The 14,689-nt window shown below is 41.3% G+C and overlaps 1 protein-coding gene across 7 annotated transcripts in view; it reads left to right on the top strand.

Annotated features, from left to right (window-relative positions):
- LOC140538936 (uncharacterized) overlaps nt 1–14,689 on the top strand; it is an 81,615-nt gene that overhangs the window by 20,003 nt on the left and 46,923 nt on the right. For 6 of the 7 annotated variants that reach the window (XM_072661489.1, XM_072661488.1, XM_072661493.1 and 3 more), the window contains 8 exons: nt 8,819–8,992; nt 9,508–9,681; nt 10,077–10,250; nt 11,416–11,592; nt 12,569–12,742; nt 12,982–13,155; nt 14,175–14,342; nt 14,460–14,624. In XM_072661489.1, coding sequence (XP_072517590.1) covers nt 8,819–8,992; nt 9,508–9,681; nt 10,077–10,250; nt 11,416–11,592; nt 12,569–12,742; nt 12,982–13,155; nt 14,175–14,342; nt 14,460–14,624 — 1,380 coding nt within the window. The remainder of the gene's footprint in view (nt 1–8,818; nt 8,993–9,507; nt 9,682–10,076; nt 10,251–11,415; nt 11,593–12,568; nt 12,743–12,981; nt 13,156–14,174; nt 14,343–14,459; nt 14,625–14,689) is intronic. The other variant, XM_072661492.1, reaches the window with a different exon arrangement.

Genomic DNA, 14,689 nt, shown 5'->3' on the forward strand with positions numbered 1-14,689 from the left:
TCATCTAAGGAAAGTCCTTTCCTATTGATTGTGGCCCCTTTCACGTCTTGGTAGATTTCTCTGTGAATTCGTGTTAGGGCCCTAGTGTACTGCGCCAAATCTGCCTGCAATTGGTCACATGCCACATCAAAAGTTTGAGGGGCTCTCAGGTATGGAACAGGCATTGGCCTACCCGTCATCATTTCATGAGGGGTTAAATGTGTGATGCGGTTTGTGGTACTCCGCATAGCCATCAAAGCTAGTGGCAATGCATCTAGCCAATTAACTTTGTCACCACTGTCCATGATGATCTTTGCTATTTTGTCTTTCAACATGCCATTGTATCTTTCTACAAGGCCTTGACTCTGAGGATGATAGACACATCCTAGTCTCTGCTTTACTCGTAAAGCTTGTGTGAGGTAATGGATAGTGGAGTTAACAAAATGAGGCCCATTGTCTGAGCTGATTTTGTCTGGGATTCCAAATCTTGGGATCACATCCCTAAGTAGAAATTTGGCGAATGCTGCTGCTGAAGCATGACGTGTGGCGGTGGCTTCTGCCCACCGACTGAAAACATCAATGATCATGATGATGTACCTGCATTTTCTAATTTCGGTTCCCATGTCCACATAATCCATCATGATGTGTCTGAATGGACCATCGGGAGTGGGAATGTGCCCTAAAGGTGCTGTAAATGATTTCCTGTAGTTGTAAGCAATACAGACTGCACAACTGGATAAAAAGTGATCTACCGTTGGGACCAAGTAGGGTGACCACCAATCCCTTTTGATTTCTTTCAGGATGTCTTTTCTTTGTTTGTGGGCTGGCCCATGGGCGTCTGAAATGAGTGTTGTCAACAACTTACAAGGGGCCAGAAACAGTCCATTAGGACCGTACCATAGACCATGGATGCACATGGCACCCCTCTTTTTCCATGCACTTTTTTCCAATACACTAGCACTATCTTGGGCTTCTTTTAGGCTAGTGAGATCAGCAATATAAGCCTGCTGATCATCAGGGATACTGTATTCCCTGCCAATTGGGCCTACTGGGCACTGTAGGACAGATGAGGCTGCCTCTTTAGCCTGTTGATCTGCAAAATTGTTGCCTCTAGTGACTATGGAATGGTCTGTCTTGTGGCCTGCACACTTGACAATAGCCAGTTTTGCAGGCAATTGAATGGCAGCTAACAGATCAGAAATAGCTTCCCCATGTGCTATTTGAGTCCCATCAGCTCTTACAAAACCCCTTTGGGCCCATATTGACCCATACAAATGACAGACTCCATAAGCATAAGCTGAGTCTGTAAATATAGTGCACCTTTTGCCACCCGCTAGTTGGCAGGCTGTGGTAAGTGCTTTGATCTCAGCTACTTGAGCTGAACATGGCTGTGGGATAGAGGCTTGATATAGAGTCTCAAAACTGTCAGTATTCTGGTTATACTGTACAACTGCAAACCCTGCTAAATTACCGTCTGGGCCCTTAAAACAGGAACCATCAACAAATAGGGTTTGCTCTGTGTCTGGGAGAGGATCACTGTACATGTTCTCCCTTGATTTTAAGAAGTTGGAGGTCAGGACTTCACAGTCATGTGGGGTTCCCTCGTCTGGTGTGGTCAGTCTTTCTGCTGGGTTGACCCTATTACATTTGTGGATGGTCAATTCGGGTGCAGAAAGTATAATGTGATATCCAGTTCGTCTGGCATTAGTTAAAACAAATGAATTGGATGTTAACAACGAATGCAATGCATGGTTGGTATACAAATCAACCTTGTGCCCTTGGGTGATAGAAGTAGCTTTTTCATAGGCAAAGGCTGCTGCAGCCAAGCCTTGGTAACAAGGGGGCATACCTTGTTCAATTTTGTCAAGCTGGGTACTAAAGTATGCAACTGGCTGATACCCTCCATCAGATGCCTGTGTCAATACGGCTTTTGCATACCCACTCTTGGTTGCAACAAACAGTTGAAATGGTTTAGAATAATCTGGGTTTGCTAGTGCTGGAGCAGTACATAAGTCCACTTTTATGGCCTCAAAGGCTTGCAATGCTTCCTCATCCCACTCTAATTGCCCTTTCAAATTTTGCTGGCCTGCTGCTCGAATTAGCCTCCTAAGAGGAGATGTTTTTAGTGCAAAGTCACAAATCCATTGTCTACTGTAGCCTGCCATACCTAAAAAGGTTAGCATTTCAGAGACTGTGGTGGGTCTAGGTGCATTTTTTACTGCTGTGACGTGAGCCGTGGTGATGGCTTTCTGTCCTCCGCTTAGTTTTCTGCCTAGGTATTCTACCTCTTTCTGACAGAACTGTAATTTTGATTTGCTTACCTTATGCCCTTTTTCCGCCAGCGCTGTTAGGATTGTTAGTGAATCTGCTTCACACTGTTCTTTACTCCGTGACGTTATTAGAATATCATCACAGTACTGTAAGACAGTACTGGTTACGTTTATATCAGCCAAATCCATGGCCAATACTCTGTTAAATACAGAAGGGGACTCATTGAATCCCTGTGGTAGGCGGGTGTATGTTAACTGTCTTCCGCCATAAGTAAATGCAAACAAATACCTGGACTTTTCATTCAATGGAATACTGAAAAAGGCTGAGCATAAATCAATAACTGTATACCACTCTGTGTCTGGTGGTATATTGCTGAGTAAGGTGTGAGGGTCAGGTACTACTGGTGTTTCAGCGTCTACTATTCTACCCCGTCTACCCCTGCTTTAATCAAGCCTTCTATGGTTGGCTTGATTCCAGTGTAGGCTGCATTACTGAGTGGATATTGATGCTGATACGGTAGACGAGCATTTGGTTTGACTTGAATTTCGACTTCACCTCCTGAGGTTACTAGGCCTATGTCAGTGTCATGTGTTGTCCACAATTTCTGTGGTACTTTAGCTAAAATGTCTTCCTGCTCTTGAGTGAGTGTGTATTGACCTACTGTGAGTGTTCTGTCAACAAGGACCTTTTCTGCAATTGTTCTATCTACTGATTTTACAGCTATCCTATAATAGGAACCATCGGCTGACCTATGTATGAACCTATTGTCAGTTTTCACCCAATTGATTTCTCTGCATGCTTTCATCATGGGTCCTAGGTCTTGGGGTTGGCTGTCTTGTGCAGTCATCAAGGAAACATGTGGAACTGCATTGTCCACTCTGTACCACTGGGCAGTTTGGGAGTCTAGTTCTGCTGTAGCTGCCACCCCTTGAGGACCGATAAAGATGTCTCCTGTAGTGAGGAGAACGTTGGAGTCTTGCATACTTTGTGTCCATGCTGCATCATATTCTGTGTTGGTGTTTGTTGGGTCATAATATAGAGTGCAGTGGAGGTCATCCATCACATCAGTCATGTTTGGCCATACTGCTTTGATCCAGGCTTTCCAGCTGTTGAAGCTATTCATCAAGTTTGGTTCCATTAATTTGAGCCAGTACACGGTGGGTTGTTCAGGGCTTTGCTCAATTTCAGTCATCAGCATTTGCAACGCAGTTGGTGGTAGTTCAATCATCACCCCGTCCGGAGTGCATTTGATGTCGGCATTCAATTTGCATAAGATATCTCTTCCCAACAAATTTACTGGAGTTGAATGTGAAAATAACATTGGCATAACAACGGTTTTGGTGTCTAGGGTCAATTCTAGTGGTTCAGTGAAGGTTAAGACTTGTGTTTTCCCAGAGAATCCTTGAGTCCTGATCTTTTTGTTGGACAGGGGGAGTTGAGCTCCTTCAGGGCCAATCACAGAGTATGTAGCTCCGGTGTCCACTAGAAATGACGTCTTTTGTTGACCATTTATTGAGAGTTTTATTCTTGGCTCTCCAGTTGCAGATGCTGAAGCGGTCAATTGCAGATACTCCCCCTTTGGATTCTCTAGGCCTCGTCAATACCAATCTTGGGTTGGCACTGCCCCGTTAGGGCAGACACGGCTTATGTGTCCTGGTTGTCCACATGTCCAGCATTCAATCTGGGATTGTCTTGGTGGGGCAGTTGAGTATGGAGCAGCGGTTTGAAAAGGTTGTTGTACTGGATGTTCAGCAGCTTCAGGTCCACCACCTGTCATTGGTGCATAATAGGGTGGCCTACCTCCTCTTGCTCCTCTGCCTCCTCGACCTCTTCCTCTTCCTCTGTGACCCCGGTTTGCTCCACCAACATAGAAGTTGATGGGGGCCATGAAAGGTGTGTTAATATTTGGAGGTACGTTTATTTGCTGACTTGGTGTTGTCATCAGTTGCTGGTTTGGCATTGTTACAGCTGGTGAAACTACTTGAGGTTGGGATGTAGCCACTATTTGAGGCTGTTGAGTGGCCACAGTCTGCATGGTGTTAGTCACTGGAACTGGAGTGGGTTGAATCATGGCTGGTTGGGTTAGCACTGCAGCTTGATAAGCTGGGTCAGCTTTGTCTTCTTTCTTTGGTTTTTCTTTTTTCTTTAACTCAGTCAATTGTGCTTTTTGTAATAGGGCAGTCAACTTCTCCAGGCTTTCTTTGTCTTGTTCCTTCTTCTTTCTGTGTCTTTCCACATGGTGGACCACATGATCTTTAAAGGTTTGCCACGGCATGCTGCTTAATCCCACGACGCCTTCTAGGGCTTCTTGTACTTTTTGGGGAAGGCTCTTTTTCAGCATCATCTGGAAAAATTTGCGATTGGTTTGATTGTGATTCCAGGCAGTTCCTGTTTCTTCCAGCCATTTTCTCTGAAAGTTACTGATGTGTTCGTTTATGCATGTTTCAGGTTTCAGTTCCATGGCTTCCAGTTGTCCTGGGTCCATGTTGGATGGGTATTCTTTTCTGATGGCATTCCAGACAAGGTTTCTGTACCTGTCAGCTGAGGTTTCATCATAATAATTTCTTTTTACCAGGTCTGGTTCTCCTGCCAATGTGAAGATTTCTTCCATCTTTGCTTTCCCTATGGTTTGGGAGAGAATTGCCTTCAGGTCTCCTACAGCCAGTTTATGACCTGTAGTGCGTTCTTCAAAGGCTGTGATCCACTTTTGGCCTCCATCATGCATTCTGGGTAGTTGGTCAATCAGGCCTTTAAGATCTAGGAAGGACCATGGGACATAGGTTTGTTCAGATCCCTTGTAAAGAATGGGGTACAGGGAAGCTTTGTCTTTCTTGCCCTTCTTGTCCTTGATACGTCTTGATCGTCTTGGTACATAGGTGTCATCTATTAGCTTTCTTATTTCTTCTTCTTCTGATGAACTTTCAGCCGTACCACTTTGTTGTTCTTCTTGGTAGTTCATCTCTTGTCTTTCTCTTCTCATGTCTCGGGGTAGTGAGCTGGTTTTATGTGGTCTCTGGATCTGGTCTTTTTGTTTTTTCAGGAGCTTCAGTTCTGCTTCAGTCTGTTTTGCCAGTTCTTCTGTCTCCCTCATCAATGTGTTGAAATGTGCTTGTTCATCCTCACGTCTGTGTCTTGCATGCTGCTCTGACTCAATCATCAGTTCACCATGCACTCGTCGAGGGATCATGATGTCGGTGTTGTCTTGCATTAATTTGGTCGTCCAGCCACTTGTTGCATCTTCTTGTTCATGAGGTGTGCTCTGCGTTGAAGGCTTTTGATAAGAACCTCCATTGTTATACAGCCATTTCGTCATCAGGTGCATTCAGAGTTATTGCTGGGGTGTCTCTCTTTGGTGAGTCATCTCTTGTGCACAGGCTGTGTAGTGTCAGCTTGGGTGGACTCGGGGAAACTGCAGTTGGTCTCTCAGTCCCCCTCTCGGGCTGCCTCACCTCTTCTCTGGATGGACATGGGGTTGGAGTCTGGTAGTGACTCTCAGGGACTGCAGGTGTGCTAGTGGAATCTGGTTGATCTTTGACTTTGAACTTGACCATACCTTGCATTTCCATCTCCATGTCAGCCTCAGTCCACGTGGTTACTTGCAGTGGGCACTGGGTTGCAGTTGGTTCTTTGTCCTTGGAGCCTGGAACATATGGAGGTGGTCGTTCACGTTTGAGTTTGGGGTACAGTCGGGGTCGTTCTGATTGGTCCCCATGTTGCTTGTACAGCTTCTCTTTTTCTTTCAGAAGTGTGGCTTGCTCCATGAAGGCTTTGAGAATGATCATACGTCTTTGCTGCTTGATATGTTTTTTCTTGGACGTCACCACCTTTTTCCCTTCTAGGTCTGCAATAGTTTGACACAAGTCTTCATCAAAGGTTCCTCTCTTGGGCCACTGATGTGTGAGGTTCTTGGTCAGTTTGTTCCATTTCCGCATGGTCCTCTTTAATTCTACCTCTGGAGCTATTCCTGAGGCTGCCACTAAGTCTATGGGTGATGGTTCCCTTTTTTCTGTCTTTGAAGCTCGTGATCCCATCATGTGTGTTACTTAAGTGATAGTGTACTAGTGTAATCTAAAAATAATTTGGGTGCTACTAAAGGGTTGCTAACAGGCTGTGTGAGTGTGTGCGTGTATTAGGTGGGTGCGAGTTAACCTGTGGGTGGGTGTGAGGTGAGTCAGTCCAATGGTCACCGCCTCTGGGTGGAGTTTTCTCTCTCTCGTCCCCTCCTTGGTTTCAGCCAGGAAAGGGTTTGCTATCTGCTCTCTCTCTCTCTCCTGTGGATCACTGGAGACAGAGACCTAATAAAACATTAGGCTTAGCATGTGTCTTTTTTTTTTCATTTACTTTATTTAAATGTAGAATAACTTTTGGTTAATTCTACTGTTTCAATCTCTGCCTATTCTTTTATCATGCTAGGGTTAGGGTTAGGGTTAGGGTTAACCCTAGTCAATAGTCTTGAGGTCCAAAAACACCTAATTCTCTCAGTTAGTCTGAGGTGTGGAAAAACCTCTTCAGCAAGGTCCAGGTTATACCAATCAGTTAACAACCACAACTTATGATTGACAAGCTGCTCTGATTGCCAACGCTCGATGCCTTGCACATTCTTGTATGTTCTCTCTAACCAGAAATGAGTTCTGATTCCCTGCGTTTCAGCTACAAGCAACTCACTATCCATGATTGCTGCTCTTCTCTACAAGACAAATACAATTTTACACACACCACCTTGTGTGTTCCAACAAAGTCTAGCTACTAATATTCCTTCACAGAGCCCCTATCCAAGTAAACACATGCAATAATACCCTCTACAGTTACCTCTGTAGCCGGTGTAGGTCACGGCTACGTATAGCTCCTACAGCTATATCTTTTGCTACTTCAACATACAATAGCCAATATTCTTTAACACAACCTGGTGTTTATTAACCATCAATACACTTTGTCATATATCCACCAATACATTTTCTGAGGCTTTTCAACTATCAATTGATATAGGATACACACTACTCTTGCAGGCCTAGGCCTGTGGGCCCGCAAGGTCAGCTCTAGTTCCGTATATCTCTATTTACCGATATCCAGTAAACTTCAAGGTATGCTCTGTCACTTTATTCCCTCTCCTAATACATGTTAGGATCTTAATAACAACACGGACAAATGTCCTCAAAGGTATTATATCAATAGAGACCACAGTATGAGAGATAATAATACCATTGCCTGTGCCTCCCATTATCTTTTAAACTTCATTAGACATCTTAAACACAAAGCTTCAAACATAGCAAGCGCTTAGCAGAATAAGACACAGCTAAAACATGTATTAAACAACATTTAAGACAGACAAAACCGTGTAACACATACTTTGGTACCACTATTACTTGTGCACTGTTTCCTTTTTTCTCTAGGCCTTTCTTTTTAATGGCTTTATCTCTGAGGGTTATTCCCTTAACCCTTTTTTCTCTCTGCCGGCTTTTCTCTATGCCATTTTATCATCACTTTTTTATTTGGTTTTCTGACTGTTACTCCTTTTTCTGTGGTTTTCTAAAAGTTATTTGCTTTTTATTTGGTTTTCTAGTAGTTATTTACTTTTTATTTGGTTTTCTAATAACAATTTGACTCGGAGCCAGATATACTGGAAGCTGAACACCACTGAGGCCTGTGGACAGCCAGGCCCTATCCCCCCTTAAGCAGATTTTTGAATACAAAGATCGGCTTACCTTAAAGTTGAAACGGGCGCGCTGAAGGACAGGAGGACAGGAACAGGCCAGGCACAGGTGCGGCGTCAGGCAAACAGGGCGCAAGGCGCGCAGAGCGAAGCCAACCAACGGGCCACCAAAATGTCGGCTCTTTTTCACTATAAATCCCCCAATCAGCTAATAAGCATTTAGAAATGGTGCATAAAAGAATCCAGCTCCGTAGTCAATAGAAAGGCAGAGTGCAACCTTTATTTCTGTATAAAGTATACAAAACAGGTAAAGACTAAGGCACTACATGTAATGCGTTAGCCTGAAAAGCAGTCTAAACAGTGGGGCTCCTCTTGGGCCTTATATACAGTCCTTATCTAGCTGTGGTTACCCCCACGCATATTTTTTTATTGTAATATTTTATGGTTGGATCCGCTTATAATACTATGGGAAGCCCCTTACCCCTTAATCTTGTCACTATTGTATTCGCTTATATCCGTCGTTTGTAAGACTTTGTTTTTTAAAAAGAGCGCTAACACCTGCAAGGCCATTTGTGCTGACGATCGCACTACTGCAGAATTTTGGGTGTTTTCCACTGAGTTTAACTCAGATTCACCCCAAGTGGGCTCTGCCAAGCCCCCCAAGGGCATTTACACTAATCTTGAGTACAGAAATGCTGACTGGCTCAGACTTGGTCATTATAGCAGAATACACATACAATCATGTTTATGAGTACATAATGTGTTCTTACACACAAATAATCCATCAGTGTCACTGCTTCACTTGCCTTTTATACAGAGCACTGCTACATTACATAAAATGTAGTTTTTTTAAGTTTGCTTAATTCAGCATATGATAAAAGATTTCTAGCACTTTTTCTGTCTCACTTTTACTTTCAGGCTCAGTGAGTGTAACCTGACTGAGAGAAGCTGTTCAGCTCTGCTCCAAGTTCTCAGCTCAGAATCCTCTAATCTGACTCTGCTGGATCTGAGCAACAATCCCATACAGGACTTAGGAGTAGAGCGGCTCTCTGAAGGACTAAACAATTTCAACTATAAACTGGAGACACTGGGGTGAGTTTATCTGCCATTATAATGCTGTGGTATATTTTACACAGAAGGTGAAAGTAGAAGTAAAAAAAGGACTGCACTAAATCAAGTCCTCCACAGCGGTGTCAGGAAAGTACAGCTTGTATTTTAAACTGCTTTTGTTTAAACCTAATTATTCATTACAGGAATCATACTGTGATCAGTAATCATTAAATGTTGTGCTTAATTCAGCATTTGTTGTTCTGTCTCTTTCCACCAAGATGAGGACCAGACAAATGACCAATAAGAACATTTTTCCAATACATAAGGATATTGAGAAATCAAACAGATAAATGTGCTTGCTTAAGATGATAATTGGCCAATGCAAAACTATACTGTTATATTATATATTAAGGTATATTTTAATATTATGGACATTTACCTAATCACTTACTATTAAGAGCTAACCTAGTATAAACTCTCTGAAATTACTTATTAATTCGAACATTTATACAAGATTTGTGATTTAAGCACTTTTTCTGTCTCACTTTTACTTTCAGGCTCAGTGAGTGTAACCTGACTGAGAGAAGCTGTTCAGCTCTGCTCCAAGTTCTCAGCTCAGAATCCTCTAATCTGACTCTGCTGGATCTGAGCAACAACCCCATACAGGACTTAGGAGTAGAGCTGCTCTCTGAAGGACTAAGGAGTCCAGCCTGTAAACTGGAGACACTGAGGTAATTTGTTCTCTCATTATAATTCTGTGGCATCAAGTCCTCCACAGTGGTGTCTGGAAAATACAGTTAGTATTTTTAAATGCTTGTGTTCAAACCTAAAATCTTGGGGAAATGGCTAATGCATGTGAACACTGAGAAATTATAAATGATACAATATTACACACCGAATATGATTTATTCATGATTTATTTACGATTACACCAATCATGGTTCACTAATGTTGGCATGTTGACAGCCAACATTTATAATACATTATAAAAACAGTATTCACAGAAGTGTCACTGCTTCACTTGCCTTTTATACAGAGCACTGCTACATTACATAATTCAAATTTGCTTAATTCAGCATATGATAAAAGATTTCTAGCACTTTTTTTGTCTCACTTTTACTTTCAGGCTCAGTGAGTGTAACCTGACTGAGAGAAGCTGTTCAGCTCTGCTCCAAGTTCTCAGCTCAGAATCCTCTAATCTGACTCTGCTGGATCTGAGCAACAATCCCATACAGGATTTAGGAGTAGAGCTGCTCTCTGAAGGACTAAGGAGTCCAGCCTGTAAACTGGAGACACTGAGGTAATTTGTTCTCCCATTATAATGTTAAAGTTGTATAATTAATATTACAGGGCTGTTCAGTACAGTGACACACATACCTTTATTTTATGCACCCTCCACCACACCCAAACGAAATCTTCAACAAAACAGAAAAGCCCAACCGGGGCTCTAACAGTCTCTGCACACGTGTATAATCCAGACCGCGATTTGACAGCTCAGTCTGTTTTATGCCATTCACCTGGCTCATTATCCTCCATGGCCACAGGTGAACGGCATCAGGGTGGTGTAGGGTGGCGTGCCCACGGCTCACTCCTGCCTCCTCACTGCCACAGTTTGGTTTATGAAAAACACTGTAATCTTACATTTTTATCTGTTCTATGTGAATATTATTGTTATTTACTGTCTTACTATTAAGAGCCTGTAGTGAAATCCTGTCCTTCTATCTGTGATTAATGTATTTAGGATATTTAATAAGATATTTCATAACAGGCTTAATTGCACATGGGTATGTGATTTATGCACCACAGTAAGTTACTTATGTTTTTTTTTATGTCACTGTGTAGTGTGGTTTAGAGAATCCACGTTAGTTTTCCACGTTTGTTCCAGTTTTTATCACGTTTCTGTCTCATCTGTTCTAGCTCTTGCCATGCTTGTTCCAGTTGTTTGTCTAGCCTGCCATTGTCTTGCCTTTCCATGTGCTTTAAAGCACATGGCTCTGTTTTGGTTTCTCATCATTTATTCTAGTCCCTCCTGCGCCTCAGTGTTCACACCTGTACTTTGTTCCTTGCTATGCCGTCTCGTTCCCTCCAGGTGTCCCTTGTCCATTCTTGTATTTATATCCCTGTGTTTCTAGCTTGCCTTTGTCTGTCCTTGCACATAGTGCATGTATTTGTGTTCCTGGTTTAGGTGTTCATGTTGGCCTGTTTTTGCATGTTCAGTTTATGTTCTTAGATTAAGCTTTTTAGTGTCTGGTTATCACCTCGCTCTTGTTTTTTGTATCCTGTCGTGCCTTGTTTACTTGTGTACTTGTGTAAATAAAATTACCTGCACCTCAGCAAGCCGCTTGACACAGACATAGATAATGGACATATGCAAATTATTCATATTAGGCCTACAGACATATACATTTGTGGTTATAATTAGTTTTAATTCTGCCGAGCATAACTATGTTTTGTCCTCTGTTTAGTCTTTCATCTTGCAGTATAACAGGGAAAGGATATACATATTTGGCTTCAGCTCTGGAATCAAACTCCTCATCACCGCTGACAGAGCTGGATCTCAGAGGGAACGATCCTGGAGACACAGGAGTGAAGAAACTCACTGATTTAGTTAAGAATCCAAAGTGGAAGCTGAACAAACTGGGGTAGATATTTGAATTATTGTCATGGTAAATGGTAATGGTACTGATTCAGAAATGTACTTCCTTTACACTTGTGCACAATTATTAGGAGGTCAACACCATATATTAAGGTGTTCTGTCATATTCCAGAACTGCAACCTACCTGGAGCATAAAATGTTCAGAGATTAGAGACATGGCCAAGGTAAGAAGGGCTGAAACCTGATCACCACTCCAGGAAATCTCTGAAGACAGGTTTTTCAAAGGTTTTCTGGACTGATGAAATGGGAGTGACTCTTGATGGACCAGATGGATGAGCTCGTGGCTGGATCAGTGATGGGCACAGAGCTCCACTTCGAGTCAGATGTCAGCAAGGTGGAGGTGGGGTACTGGTATGGGCTGGTATTATTAAAGATGAGGTGGTTGGACCTTTTCGGGTTGAAGATAGGCTCAAAATCAACTCCCAGGCCTACTGACCGGCCCCTTTCTTTAAGTGGTGGTGCAAGTGGTGAAGAAACAGATGAAACGGACAGCTACATGAATGGAAGGCTTTTCGCTGTTATTGAAAAGAAGGGTGGCTGTCACTGATTTATTTATATTTATATAGACATATAGAAATAAATCAATCAATTTACCTATGTTTACCTTCTTAAACATTCATGTTTGAGGTTTATTAACATTTGGGATTTACCAAGAACGCTGTAGTTGATGATTAATAAAAATAATCCTAAAAATAAGACTTGCCTAATAATTGTGCACATAGTGTTTTCTTTAAATTTATTGTACAAAAATATTTTGTACATCATTATCCCTTAATTCCCTTAAAACAAATGTAAATTAATATCTATTTGATTGTAACTGAGTATTTAGCCATAAATAAGCTGCTCTGATGCAGAGGAAGTCAGTTGATGTCGATGCACTGTATATCAGAAAAAGAAGGGAATGAATGGCATAGTCAGTAAAATAAAAAATTACAAAGAAATCCTCTTTTTGTCTCTTTAGACTGTTGAAAAGCTCTGCTGCAGAGAAACTCTGTGATCATCTGACTGAAGCTCTAGGAATAAACCCTTTACTGCTGACAGAGCTGGATCTGAGTGGGAGAATACAAGGAGACTCAGAAATGAAGAAGCTCTCTGATCTACTGGAGGATTCACACTGCAGGACTCAGATACTGAAGTAATGACTTTTGATTAATCTCATCATTAATGTCTTTAATTGTAAAATTATATTTTAGTTAAAATTATTCATTAAAATTATATTTTGTCATTTGAGATTTCAGCACTGCTACCTTTTTGCATCTTAATGACTTTCATTTGCATGTGTTTTAGTAAAATGAAGATAATCTAAATTATAATTTTGTTCATTTTACTCTTCATTTTATGGACAATTTCTCCACCATAATTCTCTGTATGCAGGCTAAAAGACAGTGATATCACAGAGGAGGGCAGTTCTACTCTATTATCAGCTCTTTGTTTAAATCCATCACACCTGAGAGAGCTGGATCTGAGTGGGAATAAGATAGGAGACTCTGGACTGAAGAAGATTTGTGCTCTACTTAACAATCCATCCTGTAAACTGCAAATGCTGAGGTGAGGTTCTTATTATTGTTTATAAATGAAATTGTAATATAGCAACATCTTTGTAATAATGATAACATGGAATTAAAAAAAAGTTAAAAAATTATGTTTTAACAGCACATTAAAATTAAGTTGTGTCATTGGGCCACAGAGTCATTTATTTAGATTTATTTATATAGTGTTTCAATAGCAGATATTGTTATATATCATTTTTTCAGAGACAAGCTGCTAATGAATCCGTTCAGTGAATGTGATTGGGTTTCTTAAGTGTGTGTGTGTGTGTGTGTGTGTGTGTGTGTGTGTGTGTGTGTGTGTGTGTTCTGAATAAGTTCTTCATTGCTGGTTTATAAACAGAGAGGCGAGCGGTTCTCCCGCTGGTAAAACAGTGCGTTTCTGTTAGGGTTTATAAAGGATCAGATATTCTGTCTGTTTTACAGCTGGGTATAATGTCTGTTAATTGCGCCTTGAGGACACCAGATGGCGCTCTGAACACCGCGGTTACAACAAAGACTGGGATTAAAATAGCCGAAATATTATTTAAATATGCAATCTCAACCCACTGAACATAACTCGTGAATGAGATTTATATATTTAAAAAAAAAATTATATCACAGTATACAGTATTTCATAAATCTTTCTCTTCTTCTTATTATTTTTAAAAATCCATACATTTTGCAGTGATGTGATCTTTGAGGTGCTAATCTTGAGTACTGCTTGAAAATGTAATAGTTCACTTATGCTATCCTCAGCTGAAGGCAGTTAATATTCTTCCCATGTCCTTCCACATTTCTATTGGATTTTGGTAAAGGCTTTGACTTGACTGCTCCAAAATATTAACTTTATTCTTCTCTCTAACCATTCTTTGATAGAAAGTGACTCACAAACCTTCAAACACCACTGTACTGTGTCACCGCAGGACATAGAAATAAACACATGCTGATTCTAATCCCACTTCATTAAAAAAAATGGACTGGACTTGCATTTAACCTAAAGATACATTAAAATGTTGCTGTTCTGTCATTTGCTTTTAGGATCAACGATGATGATCTAACAGAAGAAAGCTGTTCAGCTTTAGCCACAGTTCTCACCTCGTCCACTCTGACAGAACTGGACCTGAGCTCCAACAACCTGCAGGATTCAGGAGTGAAGGAGCTCTGCAGTGGACAGAAGGATCCTCTCTGTAAACTGAAGAAGCTGAGGTAAGATCTACTGAGATGCATTACTCTCATCACACAAAAATCTCACAACTTCTCAAAAGAAGGAGAATTGTTGTCACAATTAGAAATAAATGTTCTGGTCTTTTGTTCTGGGTTTAGTCTTTCATTCTGCAGAATAACAGAGGGAGGATATGCAGCTCTGGCTTCAGCTCTGAAAAGCTCCTCATCAGCCCTGACTGAGCTGGATCTTAGAGGGAACGACCCCGGAGACACAGGAGTGAAGCAGCTTACGGGTTTATTTATGAATACAAAGAAAATACTGAGGTGATTAATTTATGAACTTATAATCAATTTAATCCTGAGTTATTTACATTTAGACCTGTTCTGTC

The sequence above is a fragment of the Salminus brasiliensis genome, chromosome 18 (genome assembly GCF_030463535.1).
Source record: "Salminus brasiliensis chromosome 18, fSalBra1.hap2, whole genome shotgun sequence".
NCBI lineage: Eukaryota > Metazoa > Chordata > Actinopteri > Characiformes > Bryconidae > Salminus > Salminus brasiliensis.